Source organism: Aplidium turbinatum, chromosome 5 (genome assembly GCF_918807975.1).
Source record: "Aplidium turbinatum chromosome 5, kaAplTurb1.1, whole genome shotgun sequence".
Lineage (NCBI taxonomy): Eukaryota > Metazoa > Chordata > Ascidiacea > Aplousobranchia > Polyclinidae > Aplidium > Aplidium turbinatum.
In genome coordinates, this window is record NC_137476.1 from 13161255 (window position 1) to 13186128 (window position 24874).

General features: G+C 38.6%; 1 protein-coding gene and 1 long non-coding RNA gene across 3 annotated transcripts in view; one reads left to right on the forward strand and one right to left on the reverse strand.

The window, feature by feature from the left end:
* LOC145769965 (mitofusin-2-like) overlaps window positions 1–6407 on the reverse strand; it is an 80429-nt gene extending 74022 nt beyond the window's left edge. Inside the window, exon 1 of one of the 2 annotated variants that reach the window (XM_082581530.1) lies at window positions 6225–6407. In XM_082581530.1, coding sequence (XP_082437656.1) covers window positions 6225–6401 — 177 coding nt within the window. In that variant the 5' untranslated portion in view covers window positions 6402–6407. The remainder of the gene's footprint in view (window positions 1–6224) is intronic. The other variant, XM_082581531.1, reaches the window with a different exon arrangement.
* A 10360-nt stretch (window positions 6408–16767) lies between these two features.
* LOC145771305 (uncharacterized) lies at window positions 16768–18289 on the forward strand. The gene is made up of 3 exons (XR_014289191.1): window positions 16768–16850; window positions 17496–17617; window positions 18068–18289. It is a non-coding gene; the product is annotated as an uncharacterized LOC145771305 (long non-coding RNA).
* The last annotated feature ends 6585 nt before the right edge of the window (window positions 18290–24874 follow it).

Consider the following 24874-nt stretch of genomic DNA (forward strand, 5'->3'; position numbering starts at 1 on the left):
TCGGGCAGCGTAGCCTATTTATAATTGCCGTTTTTACATCGTTTTAACGTCGCTAAACCTTGAAATCGTGCAGAAGAAATAAAAATAAAATGTTTGAACTATTAAATTAAAATTCGTCATGTCAGTAGAGTTGTTTTTATTTCTGATCATGATATCAAAAACAATACACGTCAACATAGCAAAGGTGTAGAAAAAATGTAGAAGCGACACAACGTGAAGGGAAAAAAAATGTAACAAAATATATAAATCATGTAATGATTGATTAGTTTGGATCAACAAATGTGTGACCTACAGCTTGGATTAAAAGGAAATTATCGGGTACCGTAGCCTAGTTATCCCAACCAGCCAAAATTTGTTCTAAGAACGCAGTTAGCCTAACAGTTCATTTTTACATTGTAGTAACATTAGGCTAACTGGATTCTTGAAACAAATCGAAGGGCTTTTGTGAATGTTTCTCAGTTTCAACGAACGTATCCTAGTCAGCAAAAGCTCCCTTCTCTACACGATTTCAACGTTTAGCGACGTTAAAACAATAGGCCAAACATTTGGTTAGCCTTTTCATTCTGTTACTACAATGTAAAAATGAACTGTTAGGCTAACTGGGTTCTTGGAACAAATTTTTGCTGGTCGGGATAACTAGGCTACGGTAGCCTACCCAATAATTTCCTTTCAATCCAAGCTGTAGGCCACACATTTGTTGATCCAAACTAATCATTTTAACTATTCAAAAGTACTAACTTATAGACATAAACATGATTTATAATATTTATTTTGTTTGTAACATTTTTTTTTTTTTATTTTCCCTTTATATCTTAAATTTTTCTGAAGGTGTTGAGACCGTACCAAATTTCTTTCAACTCAATAACTTACTTCGGTCACAAGCACGTTATAACGTTCGCGTTTTGTCGCTTCTACCTTTTTTCTACACCTTTGCTATGTTGACGTGTATTGTTTTCGATATCATGATCAGAAATAAAAACAACTCTACTGACATGACGAATTCAAGCACGTTTTAACGTTCGCGTTTTGTCGCTTCTACCTTTGCTATGTTGACGTGTATTGTTTTTGATATGATGGTCAGAAATAAAAACAACTGAACTGACATGACGAATTTTAATTTAATAGTTCAAACATTTTATTTTTATTCCTTTCTGCACGATTTCAATGTTTAGCGATGTTAAAACGATGTAAAAACGGCAATTCTAATTAGGCTACGCTGCCCGATAATTTTATTTAAAAAATTTCAAAAACTCGCCGAATAGGGCACTTGCTGAAAAAGGCTCTCACCGAATAGGGAACTCGCCGAATCAGACTCGCCGAATAGGGAACTCGCCGAATCGGACTCGCCGAATCAGACTCGCCGAATAGTAGCAGACCCGTGTCACAGGTGTGTTCAGTGAGTCAACTTTCCTTGGTTTGGAACTCTTTTCAGAAGAACACCACGGCTTCAAAGACACGGCAATATTTGTGAAATTTATCTGCACTATTTGGAAGATTATGACCGTGAGAACGCCTTACAAAGGTTAGAACATCCATATTCTGCGCTCTTTGAATATTATATTTTGTGTTATTGTTACGACACTGCCGACTGTTTTGTGTGCAATATTTTGTCTTGTAATGTTAAGTAACTCTGCATTTCATGAAAACAGGCGATATTTTCTGACACTAATAAGCATCAAGATGTCTTGAGCTATGAAGCTTTTGTATGCCATTGCTATCAAATGGAGATGTTGATAGACATTCTATCTATAAATTCTATATCAATACACTTTTTAACTCCAAGCTTTTGAGGGCAACTGGCCCTGCACCCAAGGCAAAAGCAGACAATAAATACTTTACTATAAATGCCTTCATGAAAAGTATTTTTACTCACTGCGTTATTATATTTAGGCATTGAAAAGAGAGATAATATGTGCAAGCCTATGATGTTTGGAGATGAACAGGAACAAGACAATTTGCAATACCTTACTGCGGCGACAGACATATTTGTGCAATGGAAGCAATCAGGATGTTCTGGACTGACTGACTAAACCTTTTTGGCCTGCATCTAAACCATGACTGCAGTACCAAAGTTGGCAAGGTACTTGCACGAAAAGTTTAAGCTTTCGTACGTTTTACCGAGAAAACTCACCTCAGATCCCATAGAAGGACGTTTTGGATGGTACCGCCAAGCCAATGGAGGTAACTTTTTTATGTCAATAAAGCAGCTTGTCGAAGCGGAGAAGAAAACTCGGACATTGAGTGTTTTGCAAGAGCACGGTTTGCTGGCAGCTTCAAGGCTGAATAATGATGAAGTCATGCCTTCATGGCATGCTAATGGTGGTAGAGGGAGAAGTACAGACGACCCCAGAGTAAAGTGGTTGACCGAACATTTGCTGATCGTTGCTGTGCATGGACTGGAAGATTTGTCCCAAAATGATGCAAACGTAGCTTTTTATGTTAGTGGCTACATTGCACGCAGCATTACACGCCGACGGAAATGTGAATGCTGCAAAGATCTTCTCATCAAGAGCGAGGATGTCCCTCGATTTCCTGATTGTGAGTCAGAAGACCAGTCCAAATTATTCGAAATGGCAGACCGAGGGGGGTTGTCAGTGCCTTCTGAATTCTGTTTTGCAGTAACCACGCTAGCTGTATTATACAATGTTATAGGCTACTGCTTTCATATCGGATGAAGGTGCCAAATCCAAAATGATGTCAGTTTCTAATCAGCGCCCTGCATATATAGCAGCAGTGAAAAATGTTGCACACGAGTCTGTCCACTATTGTGCTATGCTGCGCCAGAACTGCGTAGGAGGACATTGTAATTTTGAACTTATTTTAGAGATAGTTTTTAACTGTTTTCCCAAAAACGAACTCAAACGGCTCAACGCACCAAAACATGAAACACCAGCAATGATGGCTAGAAAGATTCGAAAAGTTACGAGTGCCAGCTCCAACAAAACTGCTGCTTAAACCTCTAGGTTTTGGTATTCAATTTGTTATTATGTGTTTTTAATATTCTAAGAAGTGGTTTTTCACCCTTATTTGACTTTTGAATCATTGTTTTAGTAATAGTTTTTTGGGAGCTGGTATACAAGCCCCCCCCCCCTCCCTGGTAACTCATGACAAAGAGGAATTGACCAAAACATGTGGATTGAAGTGTGTAAACAGTAAAACAAAGGTAAAGTAGTTTCACCCTATATGTTTGGTCGAGTCCTGTCTTTGTCATGAGTTACCAAGGGGGAGGGGGGGGACTTGTATACCAGCTCCGTTTTTTGGTGTAAAAAAATTGTAATCAACCAATATTGCTTCCAGTTATATGTAATGCCAATACTAGTGTTTCTAGAACGTTTGAAACAGAAACTGCAGTAAGTTCTGTATCAGATATATGCTTACAAACAGCTGCAGCGCTGTTTCGCGTTAGCCCTACTGTTGTTACGCGGGCAAACCGAGTTTTGCATCCCGGTTTGTTTAGGAATTCCTGACAAAAAGTTATACTAAACAGAAAAATATGTTGTTTTGTTAATGCGCGATTGCACATGCATTTATTTGTTGTTAGTCATGGCTTCAGTGAGTGAAGCTGCTTTATCCGGCAATGCTTTTCACACAAAATGTTACATTAAACAGAAAATTTTTTTTTTAATGAGCTTTTTCGGCATTTATTTGTTGTTAGTCCAGTTTTGCGTCGGCGAAAGCTTTATCAATAAATTATTCAAGTTTCCGAACATAACTGAGGTCACTTTTAGTTCAGTCGAATTATAGCTAACACTAAATATCAGTAAAAAATATACCGTAGCCTATATTCAAGCGGGTGATAGGCTTGAATGAAGATTAACTTACTTTTACGTCAAATCCCCGACTAGGTTTAATAACGAGCAAAGTCACACCATTATGCTTGCAACTTGTAGCCAGGGTTTATGCCCTATAGAAATGTATAATTCATGGTGTAGAGTGTTGTCTCCCTTGTACTCGCAAGAATTGCCCTACCTGCCAAGCTGATGCAATCTGTAGACTTTACTAGAAATAGCACCTTAATGAACGAGCGCCAAAGTGTTCCGCACCTAAATATATTGACGCCACAGTGTGCGGCTGTGCGCACCTATTTGACCGGCGCCTAAAAGACTTGCTCCCTTTATGTTGACTATGGCTTGTATACAGGGTTGTCCGTATTTTACCCAACCCAAAAAAAACCGGGTAGTTTTTTTTAAAAAAACCCACTTAAAAAAAAACATAAAAAAACCCAGAGCATCATATTTGTCCAGTTTTTATTAGAAAATTAAAAGAATGAACAAAAACACTACAAAGCACTTAAAACAAACTTTAAATTAGGACTTAAGGATGTGATTGTGAAGTTAATTTCCAAGAATAAACTGAAAACGCAGTGGATATTGTACAGTACACAAAAATCAAGTAATGCCACTTAGTGTATACTACACTAAAACTTATTTATGCAAGAAGGCCTTATACTATAGTTAAACTGGTGAAAGTACTACTCTACTGTAGTCTGTATATATGATGTAAAATGCAATTTAGGAGGCTATTTACCAATTACAGATTCTGTAATCTGTATTCTAACGCATGGCTGTTTCAGAGCATTTGCCAATGGCCATTGGCCACGCAATCGCTCATCCATTACTATATATAATATACTGTATATATAAATGATAAAAAATATTTAAACATGATGGCATAAATGCTCATTGCCTTCAAATCAAAAGCAAATGATACAATAATGTGATTTCTACCACGATAGCATCAACTTGGCATAGAAATCAGTGGATGATGCAACATCCAACTTGATCTTGAAATTAATGGATGATGCAACATTCATGCAACAACAGCCCTAGTGCATTATTTTATTGAGTTATGCAAGCATGTACTGTGAGTGAAAGGCACTTCATTCGTAAAAAGTAGTTTTGATGTAAAATAAGCATGAGTCTACCTTTTTTTGCATCTTTTTTAAAAAAAAACAATAAAACCCAAAAAAACCTGGGTTTTTTAAAAAAAAAAACGAACGGGTTGGGCTTTTAAAAAAAAAACGGGTTTTTCTCAACCCTGCTTGTATATGCAGGCCTCTATGCTCCTGACGGCCATAGCAGCCAAGAAGCCGTAAAATGGCCTTTGAAACTACAGCACCAGTAGGACAAGTTTGGTTGCCAACTTTTATAAGCCAACATTTCTCCACTCGGTTAGTATTTCAAACTCTTTTGGCCTCTACTAGCGTTTGGATGTATGCTGCTATTTCATTCGTATTGTGTAGGCCTACTGTATAATTGTACCATACTATTCTCGCAATACACGAAATAAAAGGTTTCTCTCTCTCTCACAACTTTTTTTTTAAAACAAGGCAAAGTCTCACACAACGACAAGAAATATTGCTGATAAGAATTTTGCATAAAGTCTGAGCATTGACCTATAAAAACTTGAAGACTAGCTCTACATCTAGGGTGCAACCTATTTCAATATTTCATCCACTGAACACTTCGTCCCCTGAAATGATTTAGAAAAAAATACCACAGAGCCGCAGTCGGCTGTATTGCATGACAGCCCCTATGAATGACTTTTGCTCATTGTGACACAGCCTACAATAACAGTGAAGAAGAAAGACCGCTGCAGAACAATTCCATTGGAATTTTCTAGCTGTAGTAGCATTGGTAACACTACATAGGTTAATAACAGAGTTTTATAGCTAAGATATAGGCTACGTAACAGTTCACCGATTTTTCTTGAATATATTTTAAAACTTATTACTGTCAGTCAATACACAAATCAAATACACAAATTTTGAAATGTTTGCGGCAACTCCGATCAGCGACTTCGGCCCTGTTGTATTTTTTTCTCAATTGTTTCAGGGTACGAAATGGGGGTACAAAGTGTTCAGGGGACGAAATAGGTTGCACTCCTAATCTAAGGCAGACAAGTTGTAGAAATCACCGGCGGACAAGAATATTCAGCAGAACCTAATACATTCTTGAGAAAGCTTATGAAGGTACCGGTACCATTTGATGGATGAGTTGAAGATATCTCAATCTCATGGTTGAAATCAGTTGATATCTAAGCTACAACTCCAACTCAATAGTTAAGGATTTGGAAAGTATGGTAGCCTAATAATAAACAGAGGCCCAACAATTTGTTACAATACTTTAACTCCGACAATGCAGCTGCTGAAACATTCATTAAAATAGTGCAATGATAAAATAACAGCATTAAGCCACCATGTATTTTGCTAAAACATTTGTTACCTCATCAACAGCCATAGTTTCATTACTGTCCCCGACCTCTCCAACAAACTTGTCAAATTCTTTAATAAACAGAGTGATATCGGCAAATATATTGTTGATTTTTCTTTTAGCATTTGTGAAGTGTTTTAAAGGAGAGGACGTATCTCCACCTGGTCCTGCTATGTGATCCATCAGCATGGCAAACTCAAAACAAATGTTACAACATGAAATTGTTCAAATAACTGAGAAAATCGAAACAAGATTTATTTGATGGAATTACCCTTGTTTAAATTAGGTTAATGCCCAGCAGTTGAAAATTTAAATTAGGTTAGTGGATGAGAAGGCAAAGCAAATCTTGTATAATTTAAGGCATGCCATTGAATGTCCAGCCTTGGGATGGGCAATTTAGAATAGCGAATCCAAATTGATTCATATCCTAAACTAAACTATTTGAATCCTAAAATACCGTAGGATTCAGTTTACAGTATCTTGACATGATTATCTTGTATCTAATCTTAAAATTCCATTGTTTTATCACTAATCAATGCTGCCACAGCAAATTCGGAAAAAGCACAAGATTTAAGAAAAAAAAGCACAAGATTTGGATACAAAAGCACAAGATTGCAAAATTGAACCTTTGCGACCCATTTTGTGCCAATTTGAAGAATAACATGACTCTGAAATCAACAGTTTAAAAGAGAAGATAGGCTACATGCTTATTGCTTACTAATCACTGTTCTCTTTCGATTCGTGGTCTTTAATTTAATATCGAAATATCGATTCGATTCGAAACGATATCGATTCGAAACTTTAATTTAATATCTTCGAAAACCATCACTGAAATTGAAACCTTTTCAATATTTTGCAGTAACTTGAAAAAGCACTTGCGTTTTGAAAATTAACCTCTAACAACCTATGCTGTAACTCTTTAATTATCTGACTGTATTATTGATTGTTGCACCATAGCCTATCCTGGCATAGCATGCCTTTCCAAATGCCATTTTTGTAAATTTATCCTACATATCATATATTACCATAGGCGTCGATTTTTTCTTAGAAAAGAGGAATTCCGGGTGGGCGAGAGTTTTCAAACAGATTTCACTGAATGTGTTTTGTATATGTTTGCAAATTCGCAATGGTTCAGTCTTCAAAATTAGCATATTTTTACTTCGGCAAAAACGTTGCCGAGGGCCGAGGCCAAACGGCAAAAGTTGAAATTGCCTAGGCAATTGCTGTGAAAACTTAGTAGGAAAAGATTGTACTGAAACATGTAAAATGAGAAGCGAAAAATATACTAGAGTAGTCTATCACGAACGCATTGTTTGATTTGTTGTGATGTAATAATACCAAAAGTAGTGATAAAGCGAGCAACGCGATACGCACGCTGTTACGGTAATTCACGTTAAAAAACTCACGGGAAGGGGGAAAGTAAGTTAACTTTGGGTTGATTCAACGTTCGAGTCAGCACAAATCGATTTAATTTTCCCGGCGGGTTATATTGCGTAACAATGACCAATAAGAAATTTACGTTTGTTTTACATTAATTCGACATCTAGCGACGTTGAATTATCATAAAATAACGTTAATTGCTCAATCAGGTACAGGTAACATATCAAGAGCTCCCTGCGAGAAGATTGCCTCGATTTACGTAAGCTTATATGCCAACATAATTTCGGCACAATTGGGATACTGCGAGCAACACAAAGTCTGTTTGATGAACTAGTCAGAATCGGTATCTATCATCAGATGCTGTATCAGCTGGACGAGATAACGGAAAGCGAGGCGCAACAAGGAGTAGATGCTTACAAAAATTTGACGTCTATTGGAGTTAAATCAATGCAAATAGGGTAATATTTCTATAAAAGATTCTCCCAGCTGGGCACGTGTCTAAGCGCCGGCGAAGCAGGAAGTAACCCAAATAAAGCATCCAACAATAGTAAGATTGAATCAACATCCTAGTCTGGTGTAGTCTAAGAAAATTAGTTTTTTTCTTGTAATCTTGTGGTCCTTACAATCACCTCGGCAAATGCAGACGGTAATTTCGAAGAGTGTGGTTAGTCTTTCCCACAAAGATTGCGTTTGCGTCGCTGCAGCAATTAAGCTTTAATAGGTTGGATGTTCTCTTTCTTGCGCCTTGCGATTTTATGAGCGCTGCCAAACTAAACAAACTTCTTTTATGTTTTCCTTTGCGACCTAAAAAGCGTGTGACTCGTGACCTGTTATCTTTAAAGTGGCGCCTTCGGATTTGCCGCATTTTGATTTGTAAAAGCGATTGTTTCAGTATGTCTTTAGTTTGTATCGGTTATTTTATTGTCATGTTCATTATGATGTCATATTCACATTCCCTTACGCTGACCGGGAACTGAAGTTTGATTGTGACGTAACGAAAGTGAGACCATTTGGAGAAAAGATCAAACGTGGCTTTCTCTCACCAGGAATTGCCAGAATTGCTAGCTGTGGCAGTTGCAATAACAACAGTGCAGTGAGTACCCCTTTTTTTTCATGCAGCATTGTTGCAGAATTGCTTTGTCCTGTCGGATACTTAGCGAGAGGCATAACGTAAAACAAGAAGTTGCGCTGCAGTTGGTTGGATAATCCAGCGTTTAAGAAAAACAGAAATAATTGTAACGAACACTTCATAAGTGTCATGAAAACAGGGTGGGCGAAACATATTTTGCCCACCCTATTTCGACGCCTATGTATATTACTATATTATACAATAACATATCTTACTATACGTATATCTTATATATTACACCCGACCGGATAAGGATGATGATTACTATCTTTACTCTTCCATGAATAAGCTACTACACCATTTTGTATAATTTAATATTTGCCAGATAAGAATATATCACTATGTTACTACCAGCTTGCATCCAACTACTCCCTGATTATTATAAGCTATTATGTTCGTTCAGAGGATCGCTTGACTTTTCGTAAGATTATTATTTAGGTTGGTTTGGAAAAGATGCTTGAAACAACTCAAACACTACATCCTTCATCGGCACTACCAAAGAATCTCCACCTCTCATTAACGATACCAAAAACACTCCATCCCTCATTGACGCTATAAAAGATGATTCAACTCTTATTAGAAATACCAAAAACACGCTGCTATATCATCATGCTTCTTATGCTCTTACATGCGCAGGAAATTAATTTAAAATACAAAGCTTTTTTAACTATTTTATCTTGATAATGAGCTGCCATATTATGTATTTGTTCTGCAATATATAGGCTACTTAATATCGTTGCTGCGAACACTTTATTTCTGTATGAAATCTGTAAATAGTCCTTGTTTTGATAGTCCGTTACGTAATTTCAATATGTGTGTATAACTGTGTACCGGTATATTAGTTTGTTTTTGTGATGTTGGGTTCAGTCGTGTTCTCATTGCTTTAAGAATTGGCGCTCCAGTTGTTCCAGGAACGAGGAGGCGACTGATTCTTAACTAATTCATCAACTTATTTTAAAGTATCAGGTTTGGTGGCCGTGGTTAACTATATTTATTGATGCATATACCGCAATACTAGATCCTTTCATGCACGTCTTAAACCATTAAGGTTTTGCCACCTTTTCCTTTTGTTAGTTTTGTTACTGTATTTCTTTTTCACAATATCATTTCTTTTGCATTCTGACAAAGAAAAAAAAAATTGAATTATATCACAAATCTCACAAAAGGCTACCGTAGGCTACATATCGATCAGTTTTGTCTTCTTGTATCGAACTTTTAAAATCAGGATCATTCAACCATTGACGATTAAAAGGCTGTTTATAGGCCTACCACTTTTTCGTTTTCGAACTTGGTTTTGAATGATTTGGTTTCGGATTTTGAATGATTGTCATTATTTGATGCCGATGTACTCTTTTCGCTGCTTTTGTTATGTAGTATCGAGCAACACAAACTCTGAGTCTGACGACGAGCACATACCATACTCTCTGGACTCTTCAGATCAAATTTTTAGCTAATCTTGTCAGGCTTAATAACTCAATGAGTAAAATTGGTCAATATGCCTAAGTATGGTACCAGAAACCTAGTTACCAAAACCTTCTAGTTCCAGTCCTTAATTCTCTACCAAACTCAAACCATGGTAGCAACGATTAATTTGACTTTGATAAAAAAACACAAGATTTAGCCAAAAATCGATCGGAAAGCACAAGAACACAAGATCAAAAGTACAAACACAAGATCTTGTGCTAAAACACAAGCTGTGGCACCACTGTCACTAATGCACAGCGTAACAAATATGTTACACAAGCACACACATGTTAATTGGCATCGCAGGACGCAGTTGCCAGTTTTAATGTTTTCCCTGCAGAAGTGTGATAAATGATAGAACCTCATCCTTAAATCAATAGTTTTTTTTTTCAAGTCTAAACCTTAAACCATTTGACCAGGTTAACACACACAATAGTATTTCAAAAATTTTTTTAAACTGCAGAAATTTGGTTAATTGGGTTAAAAGTTTAAAAAAAAAAAAAAAAAATTGGAATACTATTGTGTGTCTTAACCTGGTCAAATGGTTTAAGGTTTAGACTTGAAAAAAAAACTATTGATTTATTTTCTTAATGATTGCTTTCTGTGTTAGGTTGATCGCCCATTTGAGGAAGTGTCATAGTACCTGATCACCTTTACCAGTTAGTTTTTCTCACTTTTGAACCTCAACCTCATCCTTATTTAGGAATAGACCTTTCCCGCAACTCTGTGCAATGAAGCGTGACGTGGAAAGCTTCCAAAACATCTGGTGTGCCGTTTAGCGTTTACAAAGATCAAGCGGCGCTGGTTCGACTCTCGGGGTGTGCGCTTGAGCAACGCACGTTAAGGATTGCTCTCCATTCAGCGGCATCTAATGGATGGAATAGTTCCCCGGCAACAAGACTTCAACAATCGGAAACTTCACTCTGTCAATCTCAGTGACCGGGCCTGCGTCAGTGATTCGAAGCCTCTACAAGTATGCGAAACTGCCAGGATTAAGCTCTGCAAGAAGCTTTCCCAGTCCGAGGATAAAGATTCAATCAATCAAAAACAACAATATGTTTTTATGAAAAACAGCCTCAACCACATCTTTGCATAGCTTATCCTAGGGATTGTAGATCATAGGGATGCGAAACTTCATCCGCTTTTGGCTTATCCGCAACACTAGAAGGGTTACATTTTTTTGTAATTTACAAAATATTTTACCTTTTATGGGTTATATAAGAAGAGTGAAGTTGGTTTTAAAGTAATTTAAGGTTTTTGGTTGAAAGCAAGCCAGCAGTAAAGCGTAAAAAAAGTGTCAAATTGGCAATTGACCCTTCTAATGTTGAAGGAACAACGGAGTTGCGCGTCCCGTAATGTACCGTCCCTAGCTTATCCCAAACAAGTAGGCTAATTACCATCCAGAAACCATTATATTTTAAGGAAAAACTCGTGGTTTAAATCAACAAAATTTAGGCTATAGAAATTTGTAACAGTACGGTAGATATTTAGTGAACTCTTAAACTGACGACATCCAAAGTGGGCCACTTTAAGTGGCTCTCTGTGACCTTTGTGCATTTGCAGTGTGTGTATTATTTCGTCATGAGCTCTATCCAAGGGGGGGTGAGGGGGGTGATCACCCCCCCACTAATTGGAGTGGGGGGGTGATCAATGCAAAATCACCCCCCCACTCATTTGGCTTTGAAAAGGTTTTGTGATATTTTATTGATCAAATTTTGAAAAATATGTTTTCGCTGTTAGCACATTTTAAATTTTTTATCAATATGAATATATATTTCATTTCAATATGATTTTTTGGTTTGGCAACCCTGAACTACGAGCCAGGCGTTTACACTGTGTTTTAACTTAGTTTGCTTGGTAGCCACTTTAACAAGAAAAAATTCTGCCACTGCAAATGACTAGAATGACACCGCCAACCAATCAGAACATGTTATAAGAGGCTACTGTCCAATTGTGACCTTTCTCGCACTTAGCCAGAGAGTTAATCTTTGTTTTGAACTTTATTTGGTAATTACAGAAGAAAAAAGAGCAATAGCAGTTGTGAGAATCGAACCCACGTCAATCAAATGACTACTTTCTAACCCTAACCCCTAAAAAGCCGACCAGCTGCCAACTTAGTCGGCAGCAGTGGCCGAGTAGTTAGCGCGTTGGGCTTGCAGTTGAGAGCCTGCTGGTCACAGCGGTAAACCATAATCTCTTCGTGGGAAAATTGTAACATAAGTTTGTCTGCATGTAATGACCAAAAAAGAAACACTCCTTTGAAACGTCTATTCAAAATTGTATTTCTGTAAAATTAGCCACCTGGCTGTCGAAAATGGAATGCAACGCCGTACACCACTAAAACTTGTCACTACAGAACAGATTACTTGGATAAAAGACGGAAATTTTCGTCCAGCTGACAAGCACTAAGCAAAACAGTTAAATGTGCGACTAACTCTCAAGCAACCATTTCACGAATGACCAGAATAGATATCAATATCTCAAACTCACGTACGCAGTACTGTGACGTAATAGTGAAAGACATTGTCACGCAATTCAAACAGGTGTTCAAAGGTGGTGATGCCATGTTTCATGTTTAAACAGGTTTGATACAAGTCTTACGAACGATGGTGCAATTTTGGCTCATTTTTAGGAAAAATTCCATGACGTAATACGCTAAGATTCAGTAGACCTGGACGGTTTTTATATGACGTTTGATTAGGTGAACAATTGTCTGGAACACCTGCATGTTCAACTCCACCCCCCCCCCCCCCCCACCCGCACTTGCTGTTGTTTTTCTGGGGAAGAAACTTCACTATACCCGCACAGCAAACAATGTCGGCTGATCGTTGGCCAACGGTCGCGAGCGTCGCGGTCGGCTTTTCGCCGCAAAACAACCATTTGCCAACTAACATTATTTCTTCAACTGGACAAAGAATCAGTAAAAAAGGGTACAACATGTTATAATTTGGTGATATAAACCACATAAAACATTTTTTTTACCAAATATATATTGTGTAAAACTTGGTTGTGGACACAATACTAAGACAATGGTGGGCCAACGTCGCATTTGTCGTCGTGGGCATTCAGTTGAAAACCAACCTCCAGCCACCGATTGTTTATTTTGATATTCCGAGTGAAATAATCTTACATAATGAAAAGTACCCATTACAATTCTGTGAATTGAAGCTTTTATAAATTTTTATTTCAACAAACGTCAATATCATAAATAAGTTGTTAACACAACGTTGAACCAACGAAGAACCAACGTCACGTACGTCACCGTGGGCATTCGGTTGTCAGCCAACCTTTTGAGAATAAATCTCAATTTTGGTGTTTCTGGCAAACGAATTAAGAGATATGGCAAGTATGTATTATAATTCTGTGAAATGAAGAATTTTTAAAGTTCATTTCAACAAAAATTTAATATGACTAATTTGTTTGTTTGTTTGTTTGTTTATCTTTATCCTGCATTGCGGGAAAGCGGACTTGAGCGCTATGCATCGGTGTACGCCTTCCGACATACACCTGACCCACGCTGCAGCCGACGGCAATGTCTGTTATCCGGTTGTCTACTTTACTTATGACTTCAATTTGGTACTACCCATTACTCGAAATCGATCACTAGGTAGAGGCAATTATCGTTAAGTTTCTTGCCCAGAGAAACAACAGCAAGTGCGGGTGGTTGGAGTCGAACATGCAGGCTCTCGACTGCGAGCCCAACGCGCTAACCACTCGGCTAATATAGTTGTTGACGCGACGTTGTGCCAATGGTGGACCCCACAGCGCGTTCGTCGCCGTGGGCATTCGGTTGTAAACCAACCTTACTACAACAAATATCATTTTTCGTATTCACAACAAAATATTTCGAAGCATTGGCCAGTATATGTTACAATTTGACGAAATTAAAGTGAACAAAGGTTTATTCTAACAAAAACGCTATATAAAAAATATTTTGTTGAAGCGACGTTGAGCCAATGGTGGGCCCCACAGCGCGTTCGTCGCCGTGGGCATTCGGTTGTGAATCAACCTTTCTACAACAAATATCATTTTTCGTATTCACAACAAAATAATTCGAAGTATTGGCCAGTATATGCTACAATTTGACGAAATTAAAGTGAACAAAGGTTTATTCTAACAAAAACGCTATATAAAAAATAGTTTGTTGACGCGACGTTAAGCCAATGGTGGGCCCCACAGCGCGTTCGTCGCCGTGGGCATTCGGTTGTGAATCAACCTTTCTACAACAAATATCATTTTTCGTATTCACAAGAAAATAATTCGAAGCATTAGCCAGTATATGCTACAATTTGACGAAATTAAAGTGAACAAAGGTTTATTCTAACAAAAACGCTATGTAAAAAATAGTTTGTTGACGCGACGTTGAGCCAATGGTGGCCCCACAGCGCGTTCGTCGCCGTGGGCATTCGGTTGTGAACCAACCTTTCTACAACAAATATCATTTTTCGTATTCACAACAAAATAATTCGAAGCATTGGCCAGTATATGTTACAATTTGACGAAATTAAAGTGAACAAAGGTTTATTCTAACAAAAACGCTATATAAAAAATATTTTGTTGAAGCGACGTTGAGCCAATGGTGGGCCCCACAGCGCGTTCGTCGCCGTGGGCATTCGGTTGTGAATCAACCTTTCTACAACAACTATCATTTTTCGTATTCACAACAAAATAATTCGAAGTATTGGCCAGTATATGCTACAATTTGACGAAATTATAGTGAACAAAGGTTTATTCTAACAAAAACGCTATGTAAAAAATAGTTTGTTGACGCGACGTTGAGCCAATGGTGGGCCCCACAGCGCGTTCGTCGCCGTGGGCATTCGGTTGTGAATCAACCTTTCTACAACAAATATCATTTTTCGTATTCACAACAAAATATTTCGAAGCATTGGCCAGTATATGTTACAATTTGACGAAATTAAAGTGAACAAAGGTTTATTCTAACAAAAACGCTATGTAAAAAATAGTTTGTTGAAGCGACGTTGAGCCAATGGTGGGCCCACAGCGCGTTCGTCGCCGTGGGCATTCGGTTGTAAACCAACCTTTCTACAACAAATATCATTTTTCGTATTCACAACAAAATAATTCGAAGTATTGGCCAGTATATGCTACAATTTGACGAAATTAAAGTGAACAAAGGTTTATTCTAACAAAAACGCTATATAAAAAATATTTTGTTGAAGTGACGTTGAGCCAATGGTGGGCCCCACAGCGCGTTCGTCGACGTGGGCATTCGGTTGTGAATCAACCTTTCTACGACAAATATCATTTTTCGTATTCACAACAAAATAATTCGAAGCATTGGCCAGTATATGTTACAATTTGACGAAATTAAAGTGAACAAAGGTTTATTCTAACAAAAACGCTATATAAAAAATATTTTGTTGACGCGGCGTTGAGCCAATGGTGGGCCCCACAGCGCGTTCGTCGCCGTGGGCATTCGGTTGTGAGCAAACCTTTTGCCAAAAAATCTTAATTTTATTTTATTTATTTATTTGCAATCAGACTCAAAGTCCATAGAATTCAAAATGCTTAGCCTACGCAATTGAATCAAATAATTTTCAATTAGAGAAAACACAAGTCTCACGAAACAAAGTGTTACAATCACTCATACAAATAGCCTATATTAAGATGTTGCATGACCAAATGCTGCATAAATTTGATTAAAGAAATTCATCTTTTGATAAACGTTTTTACAGCTTTTCAATAGTTTATAAGTCAGTAAATCGGTTGGATATCGGAAATTTTTGAAAATGAAATATAAGCCGTCGCCAAAAATTCATATAAAAATAATATTTTGTTGAAAATACAACCAAGAAAACTCAAAATGCAAAAATTTTGTCTTGTTTGAGGATAAGGATTTTCGTTAGCCTACATCTGCCGTATTTAACGTTTGACTAGAATTAACTACATCAAAATAAAATAATTTAATTTGGACCAAAAAAATGATTTCATCATGTTTTTACAGTAACCGCAAATATCCCCCATAAAGTAGCCTACAAATGATCATATGAATGTTTGTGGTGGGCAAAACTATTTCTCAACCATTCAGACTTTCGAGTGTTCAATACAAATTACTTCCTTTAGCCACAAAACTTGTTGTTCTCATCTCGTTTGCTTCGAATTTTCGAAGTATTTCGTTTCGACCTAAAAGTTTCTATTGAAAAGCAAAGTCCAATTTTTTCACATTCATCCAATGTTTGAAGATGTTGAATCAATGTAAAATGCCTGATTTTGTTCGCCAGTGATTTAACCCAAATAGAATTGTGGTTTAATTAAATCCAAAGTTTGATTGAATTGAATTAAGTTTAACTACTAGATTCACCCGGACAACAGAGCAGAAATTGATTTTCATTGATTCAACGTTCACAGATGTTGATACAAAAGCATGCTTTGCTGGCTGGCAATAAACAGCTCTTTGTTAATTAGGTCATGCATTGGTGTTAATTAGGTCATCCTCTTCTTTTTTCATTTTTTCCCCATGCTGCCCTGCTTTCAAATTTATTCACAGTGAGTTGTAACGGCTTGAGGGCTTGTACGAATTACAAAGATAATATTGCGGTGCTTTGGTATGTCAGCAAAGTCCAACCAATGAAATTGCGAAAGATTTTAAGCCTACAAGCTCCAGCCTCGAATACTATCATTAGTCGCCTGGAAAAGCATTGGTGAGTGTATACTAGGTACTGCATATCGCTGTTTTTATTGTTGTTAGCATTTTTGATAAAGCATGAGATGGTTCAATTAGTTCAATGTAGTAGCCTACTATAATTAATTATAATGCAATACCGATACATAATTATTCATAAATTTAGATTTTAGGACACACCTGGGTGTGTACTGTGCAGTGCATTGATTTTTGTGTTAGTTTCGATAATACTAAATAGCTTATCTCCTGTTTTTTCGATGAAGTCAACTTTTTGTAGCAAGCTTGCGCGGTGCGTTTTTTGTAAGGATTCTGAAAGTAACGAAAAGGTTCCAGATGCTTGTTTAATAGATCAATGAAAAGTCAATTCAATACCATTACTTATTTTAAGTCAGTTTGTTTTAAATGGACACTGGTAAGCAAAATGTTTCCTCCTACATTGATAAAAAAAGCTCACCCTCAATAATTTGTTTATTTTTATGTCGCCAGTTTTGTGGCTCAGACTACTGTCTTGTATCGCAATTTTGCAATTTTGGTACGATCTAATTGATTAAAAGCAATTAGTTTTAACAAAAAATCTAAAAAAACACTAAATTATTGGGTCAAGTTTTTGTAAGGTCATTAAGGTCATTTTCACATTTTAAAGTAAATTGTTTTGAATATTCAGGTCGATGAAAACTTGCTCTATTTGTGAGGAATAGGCTGATGATGATGGATGATGGTGATGACGGATGATGATGAGGCTACATCAGATTTCGATAATCCTTTTTCACTACAAGCACAAGCATGGTCAGCTTAAGCATTTACCCCTTTACCTTATGTTTCTTTTTCAACAAACTCTCAGTTTTTAATGAATAATAACTAGGCCTACAAACAAAGCTTCTGTAGTTAATTTAATGCAAGGTTGCATGAAAAAGGTGTTCATTACAGTGACGAAAAATCATAATTTTGTATTTGTAATAGAAGTAATTCGCAAAATCTTTGAAGAAATGATTTCAAAGTTTATTTGTAGCAGGATAATTCTCATTTTCTTTTCCAGACTGTTGTAATCAATGTAATTCTGAGTTTATCCATGGGAGATACTTTCAGAACTTTTTCAGTGTGATTAGTTCATTGCTTTATGGGAAAAAGTTGCTTGTTAGAGTTAGTTACGTGGCTTCAGCAACCAACTTTTTCCACTAGACATATTGGTTTGGACCAGCTATTGGCAATTTATCCCAATGACATTATTATTTTTAGATGGAGTACGAAGAACCCATAACTTGTCCACAGCAACAAATTCAAATATCCATGCCGCTATTTCAGACTGGCTGAAATACGCAAGAGATGAGGACTGAGAAGTTTGAGAAGAGGAAGACAGGAAATTTGATTTAATTTGCCTCATGCCCTTTTCTAGACCGCTGTTATATTTAGCATGTTCTTTGTTTTTGCTGTGATGGTTAGAAATAAAAACAAACTTAACTGCCATCTGTCCTACTCTTTGCTTGTATGAGTGCCTTTTCTAGCAATGTTGTACCGAGTGGAATGCTAGTATGGTAAGTGATAAGGTTTACTGCGAATTGAGGCCTCGATCCCACGTCTTCGTGGTCATCATTTTCAGCACAGATTAACTCGAAAAAAGTGAGTTAACAACACGCCACCATGTGGTCAAAGTTAAGAAACGTTTTCGGTTTGGTGAGGTCGTAATGTCTAACCCTTGTCAGAGCAAAACGTGAGCGTTTGGTCGTAGATTAGCAAATGATGACCAACGCTAGGCCCACGAGTAACCAAATCGTTTTCGCCAGAGGGGATGATAGTAAATTGCGTCTTCCACGTCGACCCAACGAAAGCGTTTGGTCGTAGGTTGGCCAACAATGCACTAACGTTGGTTCTACGATTAAACAACTCTTTTTTTCCACAGTGAGGATAGTTGTAGGCTAAATTGCGTCGTGGATCCCACGTCGAACCAACGAAAGCGTTTGGTCGTCAGGTTGGCCAACAGTGCACCAAAGTTGGATCTACGATTAGCCAAGCATTTTTTTTTGCCACAGTGAGGATAGTTGTAAATTGCGTCATGGATTCCACGTCGAACCGACGAAAGCGTTTGATCGTAGGTGGCAAATGGTCGGGAAAGGGTTGGCCAACAGTGCATCAACGTTGGGTCTACGATTAGCCAAGCCTTTTTTCGCCACAGTGTGGATAGTTGTAAATTGCGTCGTGGATTCCACGTCGAACCGACGAAAGCGTTTGGTCGTCAGGTTGGTCGCAGGTGGCAAATGGTCGGGAAAGGGTTGGCCAACAGTGCATCAACGTTGGGTCTACGATTAGCCAAGCCTTTTTTCGCCACAGTGAGGACAGTTGTAAATTGCGTCGTGGATCCCACGTCGAACCAACGAAAGCGTTTGGTCGCAGGTTGGTCGCAGGTGGCAAATGGTCGGGAAAGGGTTGGCCAACAGTGTGCCACCGAGGGATCGACGTTTAACCAACCGATTTTTGTGACTGACGATTCGCCCAAGGTGGCCCGCTGGCCAAATTTGTTACGCGCCAACGTCGGAAACCAACGGAGGGCCCACGGGACGTTTCCGATGGTCTAACGTTGGACCAACGACACGTTGTTGTGCGGGTAATTGCCTCTACCCAGTGATCGATTTCGAGTAATGAGTAGTACCAAATTTTAGTCATAAGTAGAGTAGACAACCGGAAACAGACATTGCCGTCGGCTGCAGCGTGGGTCAGGTGTACGTCAGAAGGCGCACACCGATGCATAGCGCTCAAGTCTGCTTTCCCGCAATGCAGGGTAAAAATATGAAAAACAAACAAACAGCTGATAGAAAATCCAGCACTTGATTTGCTTTGTATCATCTTCTTTTCGCCCTTTTTCACGTCACGGAAAACGTAGTTTATGATTGGTTCGAGTTCGAGTTTTCATTTGCACTGCCAGAATTATTTCTTGGTAAGTGACTACCAGTTTGCTTACCCAAAAATGCCCTTTCCGGAACATACTTTATGAAACGACTTGGAAATCCGATGCTTGGACCAGAAAGAAGCTGAAGCTGCAATGGGGGGTCTGGGGGGCGTAGCCCCCCAGAAGTTGAAATGACTATAACGATTTTATCCCACTGTCCAAAAATCACCCCCCCGAATTCTAAAAGTGGATAGAGCCCCTGTATTTCGTTATTTTGTTTTGGATATGGACAGCTTTGTTTGACGCAAATAAATAATAAATATAGAACCTCTAATCTACTATATCCTTCGGCACTGTCAGATTAAAAGCCTGAGTTATCTTTCTAGGGTATTCATGAGGGTATTGGTCACAGCGGAAAACCATAATATCTCCGTGGGAAAGTTGTAAGATAAAATTCCCGAATCCTTTCGTCTGTATGCGATGACACCGAGCGAAACGCACTTCTGAAGCCTCCTTCACGAATTGCATTTCGACACAGGACAGCTACACGAAATGTTACAAAGGGATAGCGCAACACGTATGCACAACGCACTAAAAAACTTGACACCTGCAGGACAGATTTCTGGGATAAAGGACGGAAATTTCGTCTAGTTGGTACGCACAGAGCAAAGCAGTTTAATATTCGACAAACCTATTGAAGCGACGATCTAAAAATGACGAAACCGTCGCAATATTTCAACAACCAGCGACTGGCATCTATGACGTAACAGTCCACATTGTTACGTCGTATTTGTCCGCATCCCTTTCTATGTGTCACCAGCTAAATTTGGATTCCTTTAATGGCAACCCCTGATGCCTTACCTCGAGGTGTGCTTGTTACATCATACTTGCATTTGAGTTTGTTGCTACGTTTCGTTGTTCTTTGAGTTTTGTCCAGTGCATGTAAAGATGAGTTTAGCGTTTACTTTACAGCAAACTAGTTAGTTAGCAAACTACTTAACTTTACAGCAACTAGTTAGCGACTGGTAGTTAATTCGAGCTATTAGCGGTGCTGCTGTTTTTTTAGTTAAATCAGAATAAGTGCTACTGCGTTAACGTACTGTATTGTTGAAGTCAGCAACAAATTCATCTGTCTTTGGCCTATGTGGCCTAATCAGTAATCATCCCAGTTCACGGTAAGCTTAATATCCTACTGCAACCTTTACTGATAGGATGCAAAAACAATGAAAAGAAAACATTGCAATCATCCTGGTCAGGAAACTGACTCTTGTTTTCAAGAGAAAATTCTTGCTCCTTTCGGAAGCCCCTACGTGTGCGAGTGTGCCTTTTCACAAATGAAGTACCTGAAACATGAGTACCGAACGCGATTGTTGTACGGAAACATAAAGTTTCACATTTTTAAAACTATAATTTCTATTTAAATCAAATATAGTTATTACTATATGTAATATATTTGATTTAATTCGCTCTGCTTTGCCTTTTTGCTTGGCATTGAGCACTTTTTGTAATATTTGTACTATATTTGATTTAATTCGCTCTGCTTTGCCTTTTTGCTTGGCATTGAGCACTTTTTGTAGTATTAATAGTTTTCATTGTTTTAATTTCTAACTTATTTATATTTCTGATATTCTTAGAAACTTTATAATTTCTATTTATATTTCTGATATTCTTAGAAACTTTATAATTTTAAAGCATTTGATGAACAAACTTATAAATTGTAAATACAAATACTTATTGGTTGTATGGCAGAGTGATGCGGGGATCCAACCGATGCCAAACACTGGGTTCGACACCCGCCAAAAGCGGTATCTCTAAATACCCATTGTCAGGCATTGTCGGGCATTGTCAGGCATTGTCGGGCATTGTCAGGCATTGTCGGGCACTGTCAGGCATTGTCGGGCATTGTCAGGCATTGTCAGTCATTGTCGGGCATTGTCGGCTTTTCGCGGGCATTGTCGGCTTTTCGGGGGGTTGTGGAGCATTTTCAGGGGTTGTCAGGCATTGTAGAGTAGCTACATTCAGGCATTGTCTAGGATTTCCAGGCATTGTCTAGGATTTCCAGGCATTGTCGATCATTATCAGTGGTTGACGGGTTTGTTAGGCATTATAGAACATTTTCAGGCATTGTCGAGCATTTTCAAGGGTTGTCGAGCATTTGCAGGGGTTGTCAGGCATTGTTGAGTACGGTAGCTACTTTCAGGCATTGTTGGGAATTTCAAAGCATTGTCTAGGATTTCCAGGCATTGTCGATCATTATCAGTGGTTGACGGGTTTGTTAGGCATTATAGAACATTTTCAGGCATTGTCGAACATTTTCAGGTGTTGTCGAGCATTTCAGGGGTTATCAGGCATTGTAGAGTAGGCTAGCTACTTTCAGGCATTGTTGGGAATTTCCAGGCATTGTCTTGGATTTCCAGGCATTGTCTAGGATTTCCAGGCATTGACGATCATTATCAGTGGTTGACGGGTTTGTTAGGCATTATAGAACATCTTCAGGCATTGTCAAACATTTTCAGGGGTTGTCGAGCATTTTCAGGGGTTGTTAGGCATTGTAGAGTAGCTACTTTCAGGCATTGTTGGGAATTTCCAGGCATTGTCTAAGACTTCCAGGCATTGTCGCTCATTATCAGTGGTTGACGGGTTTGTTAGGCATTATAGAACATTTTCAGGCATTGTCGAGCATTTTCAGGGGTTGTCGAGCATTTTCAAGGGTTATCAGGCATTGTAGAGTAGGCTAGCTACTTTCAGGCATTGTTGGGAATTTCCAGGCATTGTCTAGGATTTCCAGGCATTGTCTAGGATTTCCAGGCATTGTCGATCATTATCAGTGGTTGACGGGTTTGTTAGGCATTATAGAACATTTTCAAGCATTGTCGAACATTTTCAGGGGTTGTCGTGCATTTGCAGGTGTTGTCAGGCATTGTAGAGAAGCTACTTTCAGGCATTGTTGGGAATTTCCAGGCATTGTCTAAGACTTCCAGGCATTGTCGCTCATTATCAGTGGTTGACGGGTTTGTTAGGCATTATAGAACATTTTCAGGCATTGTCGAGCATTTTCAGGGGTTGTCGAGCATTTTCAAGGGTTGTCAGGCATTGTAGAGTAGCTACTTTCAGGCATTGTTGGGAATTTCCAAGCATTGTCTAGGATTTCCAGGCATTGTCTAGGATTTCCAGGCATTGTCGATCATTATCAGTGGTTGACGGGTTTGCTAGGCATTATAGAACATTTTCAGGCATTGTCGAACATTTTCAGGGGTTGTCGTGCATTTTCAAGGGTTGTCAGGCATTGTAGAGTAGCTACTTTCAGGCATTGTTGGGAATTTCCAGGCATTGTCTAAGATTTCCAGGCATTGTCGATCATTATCAGTGGTCGACAGGTTTGTTAGGCATTATAGAACATTTTCAGGCATTGTCGAGCATTTTCAGGGGTTGTCGAGCATTTTCAAGGGTTGTCAGGCATTGTAGAGTAGCTACTTTCAGGCATTGTTGGGAATTTCCAGGCATTGTCTAGGATTTCCAGGCATTGTCGATCATTATCAGTGGTTGACAGGTTTGTTAGGCATTATAGAACATTTTCAGGCATTGTCGAGCATTTTCAGGGGTCGTCAGGCATTGTAGAGTAGCTACTTTTAGGCATTGTTGTGAATTTCCAAGCATTGTCTAGGATTTCCAGGCATTGTCGAACATATTCAGTGGTTGTTACGTTTTTTAGGTCGAACGTTTTCTTGGGTTGTCGATCATTTCCAGGTTTGTCAGGCATTGTCGATGTTACACACTATCCACAATACACAGCAAAAAATAATCATTAACACATGTTTTCGATAACAAACAATCATACAAGGAAGAAAAACATTCCTAAAAAGCATGTTTTTCATCAATATTCCAATTCATCAATTTTTCATCAATATATATGACAAAAACGTTACGTTGGCGTCACATGGGGGAGGGGGGTCAAAAATTGGGAAAAACAGCGTTACGTAATATTTGAACGCTCCCTTAGGCATATTGACCAATTTTACTCATTGAGTTATCAAGCCTGACAAGATTAGGTAAAAACTTGCTCTGAAGAGAGTAGGCTACGGCATGTGCGCGTCGTCAGACTCAGAGGTTGTGTTGCTCGATACTAGATAACAAGAGCAGCGAAAAGAGTAGCATACGTCAGCATCAAATAATGACAATCATTCACCAAGTCCCAAAACGAAAAAGTGGTATAAACAGCCTTTTAATCGTCAACGGTTGAATGATCCTGATTTTAAAAGTTCGATACAAGCAGACAAAACTGATCGATATCTAGCTTTTTGTGAGATTTGTGATATTAAATTAAAGATCACGAATCGAAAGAGAACAGTGATTAGTAAGCATGTATCTTCTCTAAACTGTTGATTTCTGTTGTATTCTTACTTCTGCCTCGTTATTAAGTCAGGAGATACTTCGGTAAGATATAGGTTTTTGTATATTGAACGAAACGCTTATAAGTCAGACAACACAATAACAACGCACTGTACTTCACAAACTCTTCTCTTCTACTGCATAAAGATACAACCACGTCTTAGCACGAGAGTTTACGCCTCATTGAATACTTAAGCATCCATGCAACTTTCCGCAGACCATGTGTCGAAACTAAAAGCAATGACCCGTAGCGATACACAACACCTCCCTTCTACTCTGAAAACCCGTGAAAGAGTTAACATTCAAACATTCTTTTTGGCTTACGTCTTCTTGAAGACGTTCTTGGTGGTTGTTGGACCGGATTGGATGTTTCCACATCTGCTTCATCTGCTGGATGGTCAAAACGTGGTTGTAGCTGTTCGATGTGCCTTTTCCACATCGGACCGTGGGGTAATACCCGCACGTTTACACTCCGGCTACCGAACACTTTCGTTACCACAGCTGGGACCCACTTAGGGTCTTGTGTCTGTCGAGGTCCGCAATACAGCGCATAACAGGGGGTTCCCACTTCGAACTTAGGTCTTTCCACGCTCTGAAGTGCTTCCGCATTTCCTTGCCTGTTCACTTGCTTACTTTGTGCGAAGTGGGCTGGCGACGGTAGCATGACGTCGATCTTGGCGCGAATGCGGCGCCCCGATAGCAGTTCACCTGGTGATAAGCCACTTGATAGCGGTGTTCTTCTGTATAGCATTAAAAACTCTAGAAGTGCTTGC